The 19,920-nt window shown below is 46.8% G+C and overlaps 1 protein-coding gene across 1 annotated transcript; it reads right to left on the minus strand.

Annotated features, from left to right (window-relative positions):
- Positions 1–829: 829 nt before the first annotated feature.
- On the minus strand, positions 830–16,031 carry LOC120848773. Its single transcript, XM_040220795.3, has 5 exons — positions 15,883–16,031; positions 14,940–15,078; positions 13,080–13,159; positions 11,376–11,586; positions 830–1,006 (listed from the first exon to the last, which is right to left on the minus strand). The coding sequence occupies exons 1-5, from the start codon at positions 16,029–16,031 to the stop codon at positions 830–832; spliced, it is 756 nt and encodes a 251-aa protein (XP_040076729.1).
- Positions 16,032–19,920: the final 3,889 nt, after the last annotated feature.

Raw genomic sequence — 19,920 nt, forward strand, 5'->3', positions numbered from 1 at the left:
GTTTCTACATATTCCCGGTGGCCAGCAATTCAACGCTGACGAGAAGCTTAGCTTCTCGTCACCGGTGGATCGGTTGGGCAAACCGAAGAGTGGGCAAGCAGTTGAGATCAGCAGGAATCGCAGAAACGTGCGTCGCAAGGAACAAAAACGAGACTACAGCACCGACGTTGCCAGACTGAAAGGCACACGGGAAAATTTTCCGTTGTTTATTCGATAGAATATACTGAAGGAAATGTTTCTTACATTTTTTAATATTCATCGACAAACTCTAGCATAGTAGCTAAAATTTCCACGTACCATCTGAAGCAAATAAATTGGTCTTCAAGTACAACTTTACTATATTTTGACTTAAAATACCATACTAGATCAATAACAACCAGCGGAAAAAGAGGATAAACAAAATGACTGGCTTGTTTCACCGATAGATGACGCATCTCACTGCCCAATCCAAAATAATTATTGCTGCTCTATATCCAGCCGTTTATTACAGTACCTAGGTACTTTTTCCTTCCTAGGCACCGTGGTTTACCAAAATGGCTTTACCATCGCTTCGAGCAAACCGGCCCAGCTAGCGGGTTCGAATCCCAGCCGGTCCTACGACAAACTGCCGAAGGCTTATTGCGAGGGTGCCGCCGTGTAACCGAGATTCCGGTTGCACGTCAAGAGGTCCTCAGTCCTCCGCTGCGGCGCACCAGATTCCCCTGGCTTGTTTGGCACGCAAACCACCCCCCTAATTTGACTCTTGAAATTCAACTGTCGGAACAGGTTAAATGTATCGTACTAATATATATTTATTTTAAACTTTATTTTATAGCCGCACTGTAAAAGTTCACTGTGCGTAGTCGTCCAGGATGGTCCGCACCAGCTTGATGCGGTCGTGGTCACCCAACCCGGCCGTTTTCAGCTCGCAGTCGCCGGCCCTGAACACTTCCTGCTGAATGTCGAACAAGGCCCAGCCGATGCCTGAGCTGCCCTTCTTGAGCAGAATGTCCAGACACCTCTTCACCTGGACAAAACGAGCAATTGTCATCAAGTTACTATGCCATGTTTAGACGCTTTTAAAGGAGCGATGCAACAATTTTTGTACTGTGTACAAATACCGCTTAAAACGGATCTCTAACGTTAATGACCTATGAAACACGCGTTCGTTTTTCACCCCACGCAATAGAAGTCCCAGAAAAAAATTAAAGAAAGACGAGCAGCGTTCACCCCCTCAACTCGCAGCCAGAACAAGCGGCCACGTGATCTGGAGCCGATTATATGCTGCCAGTGTTGATCATAGCCACGCGCTGGGGTTGGCAAAGCGCAGGACACGCGCTGAGTTCATGACATTGTTATGGCTCGGCTGTTGTCGTCGTTGCAGCGATTGGACACGGGTCACAACCCGAATGCTTCTCGAGCTAGCAATTGTCACGAGCCCAAGTCGAGTGCCCACGCAATGCTCGGGTCCAATCTATGAACCGCATTCAAATATCGTCACTTGGGTGTACTGAGATCCCCACGTTACGTCATCAAATTTTGCAAAGGAGAGATTGAATGAAAGTGATCGCTTTTGTCCTTGAAATTACACCGTAACAAAGGAGTTTCTTGGCCAATGGCGTTGCGTGTGAGTACCCTTGAGTCCCAGGTGTGCCAGTAAGCCCGTGTAGAGAGAAAAACATTCCAACTGAATATCGTTGCACAGCTCCTTTAAAGAGGCGACAAAACGGCGCTTGTTTTGAATGTCACCAGAACCACTGAATAGCCGCTTAAAATATGTAATGGCGAGAGACGCGCCTGCGCCATCTAGCAAGTAGACGTGCAACACTTGGCATTTCCCTCTATGTTCTATATTTTTCGCGTCGTTCTTTCTTTCTTTTCTCGAAAAAACATTTGGACAATGTTATAAGCGACAATTTCTCATAGATAGTATGCACGTTTGAACTCGCAAATATCGCAAAATCTTCGCCTAAGCGAGACGCTGTTCCAGGTTCACCTCATAGATGGCGCCAGTGTGCCAGTGTGTTCTCGTGTCGTAATAGAACACAAGAACTCGGTCCCAAACAAACCCAAGTGTGCGAACTCCGGGCCTTCAAGAGTATAGTGACATTTCAGCCACCTGAATCATAATGTCACACCCAAAGCTGTAATGCAAAAATACTTTAAAAAAAACCTTCCAGGTTATTTATTAGCGATAATTGTTTGCTTGCTTTCCAGATTTCTTTGTTGCGACCAAAGAACTTTAAAGAAACTAAAACTATTCGTAACTATACAAAAGCAAGTTTTGAAGCAATTAATAACGAACTGTCCATTTTTCTTGATATCCTTTTAATGGTTTTGATAATCGCACTGTACAAACTAATTGGAATATTTTTGTGGCTAAAGTGAATGATTTAACTAATAAATACATTCCCACTTTCACCATCATATCTAATGGTGATGCTCCGTGGTATAGCCGTAACCTCAAACGTTTATCAAACAAAAAGAAGCGCCTTTATAGATCAGCTAAACTATCTGGTAATGGTGCCCGCTGGACTGATTACACACATGCCTCCGACGAATATGTAGTTGCACTAAAAATTGCTAGGGAAAAATTTCTTCAAAGCGCTTTGCCATCCATGTTAATAAACGACATTAGAAAATTTGGGCGTGTTATGCAAACAAAAGATGAGGATATACGATCACTTTAGTTGACAGCGCTGGAAACGTAATTCCTTCTAGCCAGTGGGCATTGGTGCTGAATGAAGTATTTTCATGCAGCTTTTCTGTAACTTCAGGTTTCCCGATACCCAATACTCATGGCTTTGACTGTCTTGTAATGTCTCCCATACTCACTGAACCTGCTGGTGTGGAGAGTCTCATTAGGTCACTTAAATACCAGTGTTTCTTCTTCTATCACACTTTCTAAGATTTTTCATCAGTCGCTTGACAACGGTTATCTTCATGGAGAATGAAAAGTCGGGATGGTGATTCCACGCCATAAATCAGGTAGCAGGTTTTCTCCTTTCAATTACCGACCCATTTCACTAACCAGCATTCCTAGTAAACTTCTTGAACACATTCTGTTTTCGCATCTTGTTACATTTCTTGAATTAAACTGCTTTTTCACACATTCACAGCATGACTTCCGCAAAACTTACTCCTGTGAAACTGAATGGGTATCATTTACGCATAAACTAAACCTCATTCTTGACCATTCCTCATTTGCCGATTGCATTTTTTTTTTCAGACTTTTTTAAAGCATTTGACAAGGTATGCCGCAAACTTTTGCTATATAAACTACACCAACTTAACCTTGATCACAAACTTCTCGCATGAATTGAATGTTTTCTTCTTAACCGTTCACAGTTTGTTTCAGCTAACAACTCTAACTCGCAGCCAAATGGTGTTCAGTCCGGTGTGCCACAGGGTTCTGTTCTTGGTCCTCTCCTTTTCCTTATCTTCGAAAACGTTCTACCTTCTTGCGTGTCTTCCAACATTCTCTTGTTTGCCGATGACTGCGTGGTCTTTCTTGAAATAACTTGTGATGACAATATAACTAACCTTCAGTCGGACCTTAATGCCATCTCTGAATGGTGCAAAGCATGGTATATGAACCTAAACGTTAATAAATGCAAATATATGCGCGTATCTATGAAAAGCAAATAGTTTTCCCACCTAATTTCTAAATCATCGTCCCCTTGATGCCGTCACATCTTACAAACACCTTGGTATTCACATTACAGCAGATTTCACTTGGACCGCTCACATCTCGTATGCCATTAACAACTCTAACAGAATGCTTGGATACATCCGACGCAACTTCTCAAAAGCCCCTTCGTTGTTAACACTTTAGTTATATAAAGCACTAATCCGTACCAAACTTGAATAGGCTTCATCTGTGTGGGTCCTTACCAAGAAAACTTAATAGGTTCACTTGAAAGGGTTAAAAATAATTCAATTCGTTTTATCCTATCTAAATATGACAGAGCTGCCAGCATGAGCTCAATGAAATCTAGCCCCAACCTACCAGCTCTAGATCTCGCCGTAGATTATTTCGACTATGTCTATTTCACAAGCTCTTTCATCACCCATATCTACGCCACGATTTTATTTTACCTCCCCCGTATATTTCATCCAGGTTGGATCATGCCCTTAAATTTGGAATTTCACTCTGCAAAACTAACGCTTTTTTTTTTCAGCCCTTTTGCCCACGCACATCAGATGAGTGGAATTGCCTTCCCACACCTACGGCAGCAATCGAAGACCACAATTTTTTCAAGAACGCCTTAGCTATTGCTGTATGATTAGGAGCCTCTCATTTGTCTATACAAATAACTGCACAATGTTGTACTATCTTATGAAATGTAATCCACTCCCCTCTATAATGCCTCAAGCGTTGAGAGTAAATAAATAAATCAATGAGTTTTGAAAGACGTTTGGCGAAAATAGAGGCAAATGTTGTATTTTCTTGTATCTGCCTCAAGAAGCGCTGCGGGAGTTCAGAACTCTTCAAACATCTACCATCATCAGATCGCAGAAAGCAAGAAGACAATCAAGTCCTGATCGAGGAACTCCAAAAGTCTAGTGGTTGAATCTGGATTGAGGGGTCATTCCGCTGTAGCTTCCACATGGAGTACCTCCGTGAAGAAGTCGGTGACGTCAGCATCGTGTGCTTATAATGGTGTATTCACACGATGGAGATTTCTTCCACAGCGAACGTCATCGCTCTTCGAGGTCACATGCGCCACAACAGGGATGCTAGCTATACTCCCATCACCCTCAAGCTGAGGCTGCAGTCAATACTACAACCACCAGAGCACGAGGTCGAGCTCTGATATGTCCTTCTTCAGAACGAGCGCTCGCGCTAGAAAAACCCGTCTCAAAGCCAGAAGCGCGGGCTAGCTCGCACTTGCAGCTTTGGCTGTAATATCAGCTTAAAGGTGAACGGTGTATAGGGAGTATTCACTGGCGGCCATAGCTGTGTGCGCGAATGCTGAGCGCGTGCTAATGGCGAACTTCCTCAGTTTTTTTGCAACGTGCATTCCGCACCATCAAGAGTGCCGGTCTTAGCAGCCTATTGATGTGAGCTCGTTCTGAGCATGCGCTATAAACAGCACCCACAAATATGGCGCCCAGTGAATACTCCCTACAGGAAGCAACCATAATGTAACGCAGGTTACCTCCAAGTGCGACGACGTTTTACTGCTCTCTGGGAAAGAAATTTCGTTCGTGTGAATATACCGTTAGGAGCGAGAAAGATAAATAAAATCAGCTGCGGCTGAGACTTTCTCCTACTGTTGTCTTTCCCTTCGATTTGAAAGTTATTTTCTTCCGCACCACACTTTTGGGTGTTACGTTTACGAAAATTATCACCAGCTCGCCGGTACACTCACAGTTTATTTGTTAATCTCGTCCGCAGCTTTATCTGAAATTGCAGGGTATAAGGTACGCTTTTTTATCTTTCAGAAATGTTAAAACAGTTCGCCACGACGAAGCAAAACGCCATTGCCTGAGCTACCTCACAGCGTATAGACCAACTCAACTCTCTGACGTCACGCCACTGTGGTGGCGCAGCTGTCGGTATTGCGCACGCGCAGAAACTTCGCTTCGCGCCATCGTTTTTTTTTTTTTTTTTCTGGGCACGCGCACTTTCGCATTTGGTGTGGGCAAACACGGGCTCGTTCGTATCTGAACTGGAATACATCTAAAGCTCAGGAAGCCGCATTCCGGAATCTTATACCTCTGTACCAGGCCTAAATGACGCATAGTTAACGCGTAGCCGCCAATAGTGTGGTATCATCGCTTCCGGCGTGAAGCCCGTGATTGATTCCGATTTCGCGCCGAGCATTGACGCAGCACTCGTTTAGAATGCGTTACGACCCGAGGACATTCTGAATGTTGACGAAGCGGTCATGTCCAATGCGTGCTTGGAGTGCACGACCAACGAATGGCGGCCGCACATAATCTATGCAACATTTCGAAATTTCGAAAAGGGACTATTGGTATGACACAAGTATATTCGCACGCAATGCCGCTAAAACTTTTTTTTTTTTTTTTTAGTGTTATGCGATATATTTAGAGCGAAAATTTCGGAGTCTATTTTTTTCTCTTCAGTTTCTTTCTTTCAAACCCTGCGCACAGATTTGTTAAAACCGTAATGTCGATAGGGTTGCGAAAATCACGCCTGGGTGACGATGGTTTGATGCGGCTTTTGGATTCAACGCGAGCATTACGTGACCACCCGTCTATGGACTCGGTTACGATCAGTGCCTCGAAGGAGATTTTGAATCGGGGCTTGTGTCCGATCCCCGCCGTGACAAAATTAGCCGAACTCGAACAATGCCTAGACTACGCCACATGTCCTGCTCTTCTGCAACCCACACCGGCTATGATCGCATAACCGTACACAAGAACCGGCTGCAACTCGAGAGCATGTCATGCACGGTTTATTAGCCTTATTTTCAATTGCTAGTTTAAAAGTAATAAGGGTTTGTTGGAACCAGGAATATACCTCCCAACATACTTTTTACGTACAATATTTACAAAAGAAATGAAACTGCCCCGGGCATCGCTCGATGTAGCCGCCGGGCCGCTCGGTCGCCGAATCTCCCAGCTCGTGGTGTCTCGTTCTGTGTGTTCGCGCCGAGATGCTTCTTTTTCATCGTCGCGGAAGCACCACTAGCTCGGCTGCTACAGATGCCCCCCCCCCCTGGACAAGTGGCCTGGGCCACTTGCGCACCAAGTGGGGAGTGCGTTGGAGCATTGTTCTGCAACACAGGGGTAGTAGTTGTGTCGAAGGCTGTGGTGAAAGCAGGTTTTACTCGGTCCAGGGAAACTGTATCTCGACGTCCCTGTATAAGTACCATATAAAACTTCGGTGTTCTGCCTACGACCTGGTATGGGCCATCGTATAGAGGTCTGAGAGGTTTCTTTACCGCATCCCGACGTATGAATACGTGTGATGATTGGGCGAGGGCAGGATGAACGAAGACTTGTCGTGCGCTAGGTTGCCGTGTCTGTACTGGGCGCAAAGAGTTCACGGCTTCCCGGAGTCGTTGTACGTAGGAGGTGGGGTCCATTATTCTTTGTGCCGTTGATGGTTCAACCATGTCAGCAGGGAGACGAAGGGGAGAACCGTACACGAGTTCTGCCACTGTACAACCCAAGTCGGGCTTCAAAGTTGATCGCATGCCTAGTAACACCACTGGTAGGTTGTCAACGCGTGCATCGGGAAAGGTTTGTGCTCGGAGCGCAGACTTCAGCTGACGGTGGAATCGCTCGACGAGGCCATTCGCAGCAGGATGATATGCTGTCGTGCGCGTCCGTCCTGAGCCCAGAAGAGATGTTAATTCTTTAAATATCGCAGACTCAAACTGGCGCCCGCGATTGGTGGTGATTGTGGCAGGCACACCGAAGCGGCTGATCCAGCTGGATATGAAAGCGCGTGTTACTGGCAACGGTGATATTTTCTAGTGGTACCACCTCTGGCCAGCGAGAAAATCTGTCGACACATGTCAAAAGGTATGAAAAATTCCGTGAAGTTGGAAGTGGACCAACGATGTCTAGATGGGCGTTCTCACAGCGTGTGGATGGAAGAGGAAACTTGCCAAGTGTTGTATGGGTGTGACGCTGCACCTTCGACCTCTGGCAGGCAAGACAAGAGTGTACGAATTCCCATATGTCGGCGTTGATTTTGGGCCATACGAAACGGTTCGTTACCAGCTCTTGTGTTGCGCGTATGCCTGGGTGGCAGAGGGAGTGAAGTGACGAGCACACCGCATGACGCAGTTGGCGTGGCACATACGGGCGGGGTTTTCCTGTCGAAGTATCACATATCAAAGTGATACCATGGTCAGGGAGGGTTACCTCTTCGAGGACGAGGGACGTGCCGGTCTTCATGATGGATCGAAGTTCTTCGTCCTGTGCTTGAGCCGCAGCTAGTTCAGAGTAGGTGAACTGATCTTTCTCTGCGTTGAGGGCATTCAGCTCCAGACGTGATAATGTGTCTGCGACGGTGTTTTCTTTTCCTTTCACGTGTCGGATATCGGAAGTGAATTCCGCGATGAAGGAAAGATGTCGCAGCTCTCGTGGTGAATGATTTTGGTTCGATGACTGAATGGCATAAACCAGCGGTTTGTGATCCGTGGCTATGAAGAAGGCACGCCCTTCCAGGAAGTGTCGGAAATGTTTGATGGCTAAGTAAGCCGGAAGTAACTCTCTTCCAAAGTAACTCTCTTTCAAAGTAACTCTCTTCCTCTCTGCGTCTTGCAGTTTACGTGAAAAAAATGATATGGGTGACCATATATTTGCGATCTTCTGCTGCAACACACCTCCGACCGCGACGTCCGAGGCATCGACCATCAGGCACGTTGGTGCATCTGAAGACTGGTGTACGAGGAGTGTGGCATTGGCTAGTTCTTTCTTCACGCTCTCAAATGCTATCGACGCCTCCGGGGGCCATGGCAACGTTGGTTTCTCGCCCTTGGAGGTGCAAAGCAGTGTCTCCAATGGCTGTAGAAGCTTGGCACCGTGGGGGAGAAAACGCCTGTAAAAGTTTACAAGCCCAAGAAATCGCCGGAGGGCGCGTTTTGTTGTAGGTTGTGGATAATCGGTGACGACTTTGACCTTGTCTGGTAGTGGTCGGATACCTTGACAGTCAATGTGATGGCCAAGAAAGGTCAGCTCTGGTACACCAAACTGGCATTTGTCCACGTTTATTATAATGCCATACTCGTGTAGCCTGTCGAACAGTGTGGTGAGATGGCGCTTGTGTTCCTCCGGGGTTTTGCTCGCTACGAGGAGGTCGTCGAGGTAGGCAAAACAAAAAGGCAAACCGCGGATGACTTGGTCAATAAATCGCTGGAAAGTTTGGGCTGCGTTACGCAGCCCAAACGGCATTGTGACGAACTCAAAGAGGCCGAAAGGAGTTGTCATGGCCGTCTTGTGTATGTCTGCAGGTTCAACCGGAATCTCATGGTAAGCCTTTATGAGGTCTATCTTCGAGTAAATGGTGGTATCCTTCAAAACGGCTGGTGTGCCGAAAGTGGGGCTAAGAGCTGGCGCTCGAGACGCAATATTAGAGACTTGTAGGTGAGTGGTCGCATCAATTAGCCTTCTTTGTGTCATGTCCACCCAGATGTTGAAGTTCCGAAGGAAATCTGCTCCAATTATTGCGTAGCTGACGTCTGCAACCCAGAGCAACCACTGGAACCGTCGTCGGAGGCCAAGGTCCAACGTTAGTGATTTTTGTCCATACGTTTTGATGGGAGAAGCGTTGACAGCTTGCAATGATGTAGTTTGGACGCGATTCCGGCGATCAAAAAATGAGGCTCGAATGATGCTGACCTCAGCACCTTTGTCCACTAAGAAACGGGTGCCGACGATCCTGTCGTGGATGTGGAAGACGCGACTCGTGGGCCAATATGGGTCGCTCGCCGCCACTAGCGATCGGCCGTCCCGTTTTTCTGGTTCCAGGAACAGGGTGAACAACAGCGGCGGGCATTAGGTCCGAACTGTCGGCGGTACCGACATAGCGACTTGTCTGGAGGGCGAGGCGACGGTGATGGCCGACGGCGACCTTTGCGACCGGAGTGTTGCTGTGACGATTGACCATGGTCACGGGATTCCAGCCGAAGCTCGGACACGATGGTCGTCAGGTCGCATCTATTCTGCACTTCTTGACGGAGCTTAGCGATGTCCGAAACAAGGTCTGGAGACTGCTGTGTTGCTCCGATGGTGGGACCGGAAACCTCCATAATTCGATCCGCCAGCTCGGCGAATTCTACAAGCGGAAGCCTGTGGGCTGCCACTAGGCCGACACGAACAGAAGCCGGCAGCCGTTGTAGAAATAGCTCTCTGAGGATGGCGGCGTCGATGGAGGCCGCCTTGTCGCCCAGAAGATGTTGCAGGTGTCGCAAGAACTGGGTGGGTCGACGGTCACCTAGCTCTTCTGCGCTGAGGAGCTGCTGAAGGCGTCGTTGTTCAGAGGCGACGAGACGACTGACCAAGGCTTCTTTGAGAACTTCGTAAGGAGTGTCACCGCTTGGGGAAAGTAAAACGTCCCGCACCTCGGTAGCGGCTTGCGGCGGGAGGGCGTCAACGAGGAGCTCGTATTGCCGGGTCTGGGAGGTTATGCGGTGCAAGCAGAATTTGTTCTCCACTTGTACGAACCAGAGCGCTGGATCCTCAGCCCAAAACTCCGGTAAAGTGAGGACCGAGGAAGCGGCGATTCCCAAGGCGGCGCTTGCTTGGGAGGCACTTGCCGGGTGTGCAGGCTCACCTGCAGACTCCGTAGACATTTCGGAATCACGTCCGGGTCACCAATTATGTTGGAACCAGGAATAAACCTCCCAACATACTTTCTATGTACAATATTTACAAAAGAAATGAAACTGTCCTGGTCATCGCTCGATGTAGCCGCCGGGCCGCTCGGTCGCCGAATCTCCCAGCTCGTGGTGTCTCGTTCTGTGTGTTCGCGCCGAGATGCTTCTTTTTCATCGTCGCGGAAGCACCGCTAGCTCGGCTGCTACAGGTTAATGGTAAGCTTTTCCGAGCAGCCTTGAGTAAATGCAAGTAAATCGATGTACGGTTACGTTAAGTAATAGTCATGAAAAGCGTATGGCAGACGATATAAAAGAAAAGGCATCACGCTACGACCGGGCCCAACTTAGCCGAAACCGTCTCACAGGGGCCGCGCAACAATGTTGGGTCGGAATGTTATCATTTTACGCAAGTTTACTGGCCCATCTTAGTATACTCGCAAGAGACGCTACTGACCAAGAAGCTTCTTCATCACCGCGTAATTTCAAGGATAAGAACGAACGTTTTCTTTCGGTCTCTCTTGCGCAAGAGCTTAATGACGAAGTTGTGGGAATCGCAATGTTGGAGTTGTCAACAATGCGATACCTAGGATCGCTTTATCAACCTTTGCGATATCCGCGATGACGATATTGAAATGCGGCCCGTACAGTGGACACCAGCAGTGCGTGAGCATTCGACTTCGGCTCGTGACAACCATTGCCTCGATATGCATTCGTGTCCAATCAATGTGGCGTTCGGAATAGCCGAACCTTAACAATCTGGTGAACTCGGCCCGTGCCCACATGCTTTGCCAACCTCAGCGCGTGGTTTTGATACAGATTGGCGGCACATAAACGGCATCAAATCACGTGGTCGCTTGTTCTGGCTTCGAGTTAAGGGGGTGAACGCCGCTAATTTGTCATGAATTCTTTTTCTGCGACTGCCATTACGCGAAGAAGAGAACCAACGCGTCTTTCATAGGCTATGAATCATCAAGAAATACTCCAAGCGCGGTATGTACTAAAAGTTGGAAAATTGTTGCTTCGCCCTTTCACAGGTTGACAAGAGCAGTGTTTGGTTGTTCCTTCAGGAGGAACACGTCCCTGAGCACAGACCTTGTTCCCGAGTGACATCTTGTTGTCGTAGGAGAGCAACGTGTTTGCCCAAGACTGCCAGGGGCTCATAATGTCCTTGAAGAGACCCATGGCAGTCATCTCCTTCCAGCTGCTCCTCTTGCACGTCTCCAAGTAGCTGGTCTTGTTGCCCTCCTGGCAGGGCTTGCCGAACGGCGTTCCTTCCCGGGAAAAGAGAGTCTTGGAACTGTACCTGTGCAACAAAACACATATCCTGTTTTTTTTGTTTTTTGTTTGCACTGTTTATGTGAAGTGAGATTTGTCCTGCAATTTGTCTTGGAAATGTTCATACGAGATAAAGCAATGTTATGCACTTTCTCTATACTGTATTCACCTTCACCTCAGTAAAAGGAAAGCCCGGCACCTTGCGGAGCATTACTAATTTCCCTCTTTATGTCTCGAATTCAGATATATGCGGGTGCATGTCTGATTAGTCCTAGGTTATTTTACAAAGTCGTTGACGTTTCAAACTTCAAAAGCATCGTTTCTTTACCCGACAACCAAATTTTGTAAAAACTACATCGGGTAGCATATAGACAACGCGCAAAACTTTTTTTTTCTTCTTCTTAATCTCCTTAGAATAAACGTAAAGCCTGACAAAGTTCAAGAAAAAAATGATAGGCCATTTTACCATAAAAACTGTCACATAAAAAGTGACTAGGAACAAAAAGTCAATACTCTAAACTGCGCTCATTATACGCACGCCTAAATGCAGCTCGCGCGATAAAATAAATAAAAATTAATAAAAAGTTGCAGCGTATTGAAAGGGACCATGAAATGATTTTCCAGTTTTTTTTTCCAAATGTAGACCCCAATTCATCGTCGGTGTCCATAAAGCCCGAAACAGGAATTTGTTTACGCTCTAATGCATCCAGTTTCGCAATTGCGCTCGTCAACAATCAATCCGTCGACGAATACTTGAATTCGCGTCTGTGGCCAATGATAAGTGATGATAAGTGCCTTGACGGCACTTATCATCGCTTGCGAATGACAAGTTCCATGATGCACTTAACAAGGGCGGTGGAAGCTTGGAGACATCGCACGGGTGCCCAAGTACTTCACGACCGCGTGATTTCTCATTTCGCTTTTGTGTTGAGGAAGAAACCTAGGAAGATGTTGAAAAATCACTTCATTGTCACTTCAGAATTTTTAACGGGTATCTTTTTTTTTTTTAGTTTCTACTTACACGGCGGGCTGTGTGTCACCCGTGAGCATCGGACATGTAAGTACGTACATTGAACATTTTTTTTTACGATTGCAGAGAAACCGAGTTCACCTAGCGGCTAGAACAGAAAGCTGTGGCGGCAGGCTCGCTTGCCAGCCTTTTCAAGCGAATCAGATACTCGCGGCCTGGCGGTCTAAAAATTAAGCCGCGAAAGTGGGTTCAGGAACACGTGGTGCTGCAGAAGAAGGTAAGCTGAAAAACCTCGCGATGAACGACAAATGAGTATTACAGATTAATTGAGAAACGAGTACGTATAGGTATTAACATAAAAATCCATTATATGCGGACATAATAGAGGAGCTCTTTTGCATAGCTGGTCGATCGCGTGTTGAAAAATGACGCTTGACTCGACTCATGCGTCTAAGTGCACACAAGTATTAAGTTACAACGACTGAGTAATTAAGTTAACATAAGTAGCGTGATTACCCAGGAGGCTACGCGGCAGTGGCAAAGGAAGATACCTGATCGCCGCTAGAGTTGTCGAGAGGAGAGTTCTTGTCGTGGTTGAATTGAAGAGGGACAGGAGTCGGGCGGAGGTCTCCTGTCGTGGGCAAACGAGCAACGAGACTAGGTTAGTTTGGGAGTCGTGATCGTGACAGTGTCAGACATTTAGTTCCTATTGTGACTTGTAGGGTAGTCCGACTATAAGGGTAGCAACTGAGGGAGAGGAGGAGACCAGAGCACGCGGGGACGGCGGAGCACCGACATCTGGTTGGAATGTAGCCTACTTGGCAAGACTAGCCAAGTAGGCTACGGATCCAGATGTGTTTGTGCAGTGTGATCTGTGATTATCTTGAATTTTAAGTAAATTGAGTTGAACTAAATTGAATGAATAGTGGGTAGACGTCGTGCTAGCTGACTTTGTCTCTACTCACTGTTCCAACGCGTCGAGGGAGCGCCGGACAATTCAGGTTGATAGCAGACGATCTCGGAAAAGAACACGAATCGGCCGACGCTCCCTCGACGGGGTCTTACGTCATCTGCCGGCAGCACTTCTCTCTACCCGTGCTTCGACTGCGAAGTGGCGGCGTAGATTGCCGAGAACGGTGTTTTTTTAAACGAGGTATTTTTATTCCTTGATTTTTTCACTGTAAACTGCCACCACCTATTTGCACCTTTGTAGTGAATTGCAGCGCGATACGTTTAGAAACCGATCTTTGCGTGCCGTCTAAAGTGCCTCAGAAGTGCTAGTTTACATGCTGTGATCGTTGTTTAATCTAAATATTTGACACCTGATTTTATGGTATAAATGAAAAACAACTATAATGACCTTGAGAAATCTAGAGTTACTGACCGAGTGATGTCGCGGTGCTCTTTTGCAATTAGATTAAGATCAATTGTGGCGGCAATCTATTTCTGTAGCGTTTGTGTATCGTCGGTGGTGTGAGGGGACTTTGCATTATCGTGTAATGCATAGCTGGGCAGCGATTTGTGATCCAAAGTAGTTTCGTACACAATTAATTAGTATGACTAGATGTTTCAATAAAATAGAGCTCCTTTAAAGGGATACTGAACCGAAATTTGGATTTCGCAAAGTAAGGCTGCAGAAGTGTTGAACGGGACGCTATGAACTCCAAAACATCACTCGTACATCGATATCTCAAACGGATGGCCGTACTTTTGGAAAAGAAGGGCGCGATCAAGCGAGTTCTTTGACGTAACTGTCCTCCGGGAGAATGCGAGAATGAGGAGAAGCGGCCTCGCTTCTCTCCTCCTCGCTTCGGTTCACCAGCTTGACGGGACGTAGCGAGGAGGAGAGAGAACGGGAATCGTGACGTGACTTGTCGCGTCGGCCTCGTCGGCCGGATTCAATCGCGCACTTCTTTTCCAAAAAATACGGCGATCCGTTATATATATTGCCGTATGAATGATATTTCTTGGTTTTGCAGCTTCCCGCCTATCCGCCCGGCCTTGTTTTGTGAACTCGAATTTTCGGTTCAGTATCCCTTTAAGATCCTGAAAAAGTTATTTCATAGCAGAACGTCCGCTCCCCTCTGTGACTGTAAGAGAGTTCCTTTCGTGTTTTTCAGACGAGTATCAAAATATTTAACTGGCATAATAAGCATATTAAACATAAATAGCTCAAAGGACAGACAAGAACATGGCCACAAAGACAGGACTACGACTCCGTTTCACCTTGCCCGAACTCAGCCGACGCTACGAGACCAATTATACATCATCAAAAGCGTCACCTTCGTGTCCATATCCTTCAATGTCATTAGAGCTATCTTCACACAATCTTTGACTACCTTCGTGTTTTACGTTAGTTAGTGCAATAAATTAACGATGAATGAGCAGTTACAGTTGATGCATTCAGTTACCAGATCCGGTATTTGGGCAGTGTCCGGACTTTCTTCAACGCCCGGCCTGGAGAGCAGCGCCGCCGGGACGGTGATGCAAGGTCCGGTCCCTGAACGGCCGGATTCTTGCGCATGCGTCATGAGGACCAGAATCCCCACCCTGATTTTAAAAGGAAACAAGATCAAACTCGTAACTTCCCGAAAGATTCCAATCTTTCAAATAGATAAAAAAAAAAACAGCCTTTCATTATATTATCTACAACAGGGAACTCGCTTTTCAAACACTCCTCGTCTATTCGGCCTGTCTGCGATTTTCTAGAGGCTGAATGAGGAAGCCAGGTTGTTTTTCAGCAGTGTTTAGATATCGATGAGTATGTTTTTGTTTAAAAAAGAACAACAACAATAAGAACGTAATAATTTCTTAAATTCCTTGCTAAACAGCGGTAACAAATTATTATCACTTTCGTCATTATATCTTACGATGACGTGTAATGCCCGAGTCCCACTAGAACGACAAACAGAAACAAACGACAGCGACAAGCCTCAAAACACGTTCCTTTGCGATTTGACAGGCTTTGTAGAGAAGGCTATGCTCAAGCACGAGCGTTATGCACGCGAGGGTATCTTTAGCAGGCTTGCAATCACTCGTGCTTGCTTTACGAGAACCGAACGACTAAACGCCTGCCGAAGGTACCATCGCGAGCATGCGGCATGTTTTTGAGGCTTGACGCTGTCGTTTTTTCTTCTGTTGGTCGCTCTAGTGGGACTCGGGTATTAAACAGACGAGCAAAACAAATCATACTGCACGCATAACGCACGCACGACACCCACTGTGCTCCTCGGATTTAACCAAACGATTAAGACAAGATTAATTTTTAAAACAGCATATCTTGAGAGCAACTCAGGAACGTGGGCTGTAATGAGTCAACTAATTCTTTCGAAAAAGAAAAGAGAGTGTGCTTGCTTCAGGGATTCCAGCTGTGTCTGCAACGTCTGTGCAAACTCGGCCTGCATGGAACTCGCCAGTCGCAGAGAAGGGTAGCTGGCCTCCAGACGCAGCCCCACGAAAAGCTTCTTGTATTTACACTCGATGGCTGCCAGCCCTTTCGACATTCCCTTGAAGACAATAGAAACGTTCTTATTTGAGAGTTCGCTCTTGATACAAACTTATATACACGACGATATAATTTCTCAGCAGGGTGGTATGGCTAGAGCAAATACAACAAGCATGAAGTTGAGTGCATTCAGAATAGTGTACGATTCCGAATTAGATGAACTGATTTATGTGACTTTGAAATTGAGGGGCCGCCTTTGTAGATTCGTTCCTCGCGGTTCACTACACGACTGCAAAACGTTCGGGGAGCTAGTCCAACCTTCGCGATCCTAGTGACATGGTTAAGAACAAAACCCATGGGGCAACAACATTAATTAGTTGTTTGTGTTTCTGACGCAGCGCTTGGCTGACGTAGTCAAATGCTGCGTCAGGGTTTGGCTAAGGCTGGTTTTGGATCAGTGAAGCACCAATGTCGTACAAGTTCCTGCCCAACGCTGAAGCAGCAGTCATATTCAATCTGCGTCCTGTGCACGATTAAAAAGGATACGATATAAAGAATCCAGTTCACGGCTCTTGTGTCGGGCAAACCTTGAGCTCCGTGGTAAACAAGCTGAGCAAAGCGCCTCCAATTAACGTTTAATTTCCTCGCTAATAGTTTAAGCCCTCAGGTGCTTCATCCGTGTGCTCATTCCGGAATTTTTATGCCTTGCAAATCATTGTCTCGTTCGTTATGAACACAATCCCCGACCATGTTCGCATAACTCCGATTATAGTAACATAAACTTAGCTTACAAGTCACGTCCTCGCGCCTGACGTGTGACCTGCCCCTGACACATAAAGCGATGCCTGAGTGGCCTAATACTTGATTATGGAGCTGCTGCTTCTGGATCGCTGCATGACCGCTTGTTAGTAAATGACAGTCCCCCCGCCCGCTGATGATAAAGCCGATGACAATGGTTATAAAACCTGGAAAGTAAGTGACCGCATTTTCATCTGTGTTTGGATAGTGTTTGGGTGAAGTACAGCAAAGCTTTATTTCAGGAGGCTGCTGTTCAGTTCTGGTTGCATTATGTTCCGCTATGAACGGGGAGATTTGGACAGTGTTAAATGGTGTCATCTGTGACATAACGCTATCACGAGGCATCATGACGTCACGTGACATCGTAATTCCATGGGCCACCCTGACGCCACAGTGTGACATTATCTCACATGATACCAGACGTCACGTGGTCACGTACGTGACGTCAGTTGACATCGCAGTGTAGCATTTTGACGTCACGTCACGCGAAACAGTAAAGTGGCATCATGGTGCCAGGCGTTCTAGTTTCTAAATGCCATGCATTTAAAATGCTAAAGCGAAGTTTTGCATTTGTCCTCATTCTTTATTGTGCGATTTATTATATTTATGGTGAATACGCACTTGAAGCCAGCTCGTGAGTTCTGGTTGTGTCTCCAAGCCACCAATGCCCACGCTTGCACCGAGCACCCCATGGGCAACGATGCCGTCCTCCTTATGGAGATCCTCCATCATGGCGTCGTAGGCCGGCAAGTAGTCGCCGTTGGAGGTCACGTAGGATGGGGACAGGCTGACGCCAAATTTAGTGGAGCCGCTGTTTTTGTTTGCCTTGGCTGTCTGAAAATGAAAACAGAATTATTTCTCAATGGCATGTTGGTACAGGATTTTCAGACTACATCTTAGACGTATGCACTATAATACTCTAGGTTATATCTGCAAATAATTAACGAAAAACGATCCGCGAGTTGATAAATAACAAAAGAAACAGCAAAATGTAGCGAAAAGCCTGAAGGACGTCAAGTGAATCGAAGCCCTCTTCGTCCCTATTTACAAACTGGATTTTTCTTTCGTTGCTATACTCTTTTACAAAACCAGAGCTGCCTCGTGTGCTTCAGGACCCCCACAGGACCCTCGCAGGACACTGGCTGGTGCAGCGCCAAGGTATACGGGCACTGACACATTCATCTTATTTTTCATCGATAGCCAACGCCTCAAGAATTTCACGCGAAAGTTTTTCTCTTTTTTTTTTTTCTTTCTCCAGAACCTTCATCTTTTGCAAACTTACAGGTCACCGGCAACTTCGACAATGGATTGATAGATGTCTCCCTGCTGATATGTTCCTTAATGAAGCAGCATGTTCCCTTGTCCGGTCGTTGATGCAACGACCGGTTTGGCCTATGTAGCATCGACCCCATGGTAATGGGATGCTATATATGACTCCTTTTTCACGCGACGCATACTTTGTCCTGTGAGCAACGCCACAAACGTTTTTGAATTTTCCCATCTGGTTTACACTGCGACACACAGAATATGCCTTATTCGGCGGGGAGCAAACCATGTGGACGTGTTTCCGTCCCGCAATCTTCTTCAATTTGTGAGTAATACCGTACATAAAAAGCGCTATCACTATATAGGCTTTCGTGTCTTTTTCTTTGTTTGGAAATTTCCCCCAAGGTTCCGCTTGATGTTCCTGCAGATATTTCACACGTCACTGTCAATAATGTATTTCGGTGACCAGCAGCCTGCAGCTTTGAAAGCTTCGCCCAACTCGATGATGGCAGAACCTTTTAAAGGGCAACTCCGCTTCATTTTCGATGTTGAAAAAACAACGCAGTTCTCTTTAGTATCACCTAGAAAGACTACACGTCAAGTTTTACGACGTAATTAAGCCTAAAAGTTTGTTAAACTGGTAAACAAAGTTTGAGATGCCTCAAGTCTCCGAAATCTGCTAATTCTAGCGGCCGATGTGCGGCGCAGAGAACAGCGCAGTCAATACCGCGTGTTGGCGCAGCCAACACTGCGCCGCACGTCATAGTCTGGGACCGTTTTTTTCTTGTTTTTTACTTTATTGAGGCGCAGCCTACAGGCGGCGCCAGCAGCGTGCATACCGATGTCCACGTGATCCAAAACGCGCATGCGCTGATGAGTGTCTGAGCGAGCGCTCCGCGCTCGTCGTCGGGAAGACCGAACCTGCTGCGTCTCGGAGCAACGTTTTGTTGCTGCGATGCCTAGTATATTACGAGTGGTTTACTTAACTTCAACCACTAATGGTTCCAAAACATAACTTTAAAACAAGTTGCCTTTTTCTGCGTCAAAACACTCTGCGGCTGCGGTAGTGCACACGTCGTTGGATAGCAGAGACCGTGGAGCAGACGACACGGCGCGACGACGCTTGCTCCGCCGATCCGTCCGTCCGCGCGGTCGGCGAGGTCGTGCGGTGACGTTCGTACCACGTGGGTTGTCCCAGACTATGACGACGCGGGGCCAATGTTGCCAGGCGCGGGCGCAGTTTCGGTTTCGGTTCGTGATCAGGAGTAAAGAAGGATTACGAGAATTATATTTCCTTTTTTGAGAAACAAACGACGTCGAGCCGTTTATTAGTATACCTTAGTGTATAATCACCAAAAACCCCAAAATTCCTGGAATTGAGCGGAGTTGTCCTTTAAGGGAAGATGTATAAGTGCTGTAGTCACCACACCTCGTCTTACATTTTTCGTATGTCCAGAGTCAAAAGGAAGGAATCCTTTACAGGATCTAGCTTGGTACCTTCAGCACACGTGACCAACCGTAAACTTCAGGGCTATACACGTTTGCAAGTCCGGCTTCAGGGCGCTGCCATCTTGCCTGTCTGGGGTGCGCTTGGACCAGTCATAATCCGATTACGAAGCCTTGCTAAGGCGTCGTAATCGGATTATGGCCGCTCCCGAGAGCGCACCCCCACTGAGGAAGATGGCGGCACCCTGAGACCGGACTTGCAAACGTGTATATCCAGGAACCTTATAGACTTGTCTACAGGAAGCTCGTAGGTGAACGTGAGTTCAAAGTAGCTCTGTTGTAAACATCTCATAACAAATTCAAGGCACCCGTTGGTTTCTTCATTCGACTGCGTGTTGCATAAAATCGAGAAATCGTCGACGTACCTAAGAATCACC

This window comes from Ixodes scapularis, unplaced genomic scaffold (assembly GCF_016920785.2).
Source record: "Ixodes scapularis isolate PalLabHiFi unplaced genomic scaffold, ASM1692078v2 PGA_scaffold8__174_contigs__length_109621045, whole genome shotgun sequence".
Lineage (NCBI taxonomy): Eukaryota > Metazoa > Arthropoda > Arachnida > Ixodida > Ixodidae > Ixodes > Ixodes scapularis.

Bases quoted from the DNA above. Each gene is read 5' to 3' on its own strand.
- LOC120848773 (XM_040220795.3), bottom strand. From the start codon at position 16,031: ATGTCGAAAGGGCTGGCAGCCATCGAGTGTAAATACAAGAAGCTTTTC. The intron at 13,160-14,939 runs GTAACTGAATGC...TGCCCACGACAG, and splicing joins CTGCCCAAATACCGGATCTG to GAGACCTCCGCCCGACTCCT. The intron at 1,007-11,375 runs GTCTGTGCTCAG...CGTTTTGTCCAG, and splicing joins AGATGTCACTCGGGAACAAG to GTGAAGAGGTGTCTGGACAT.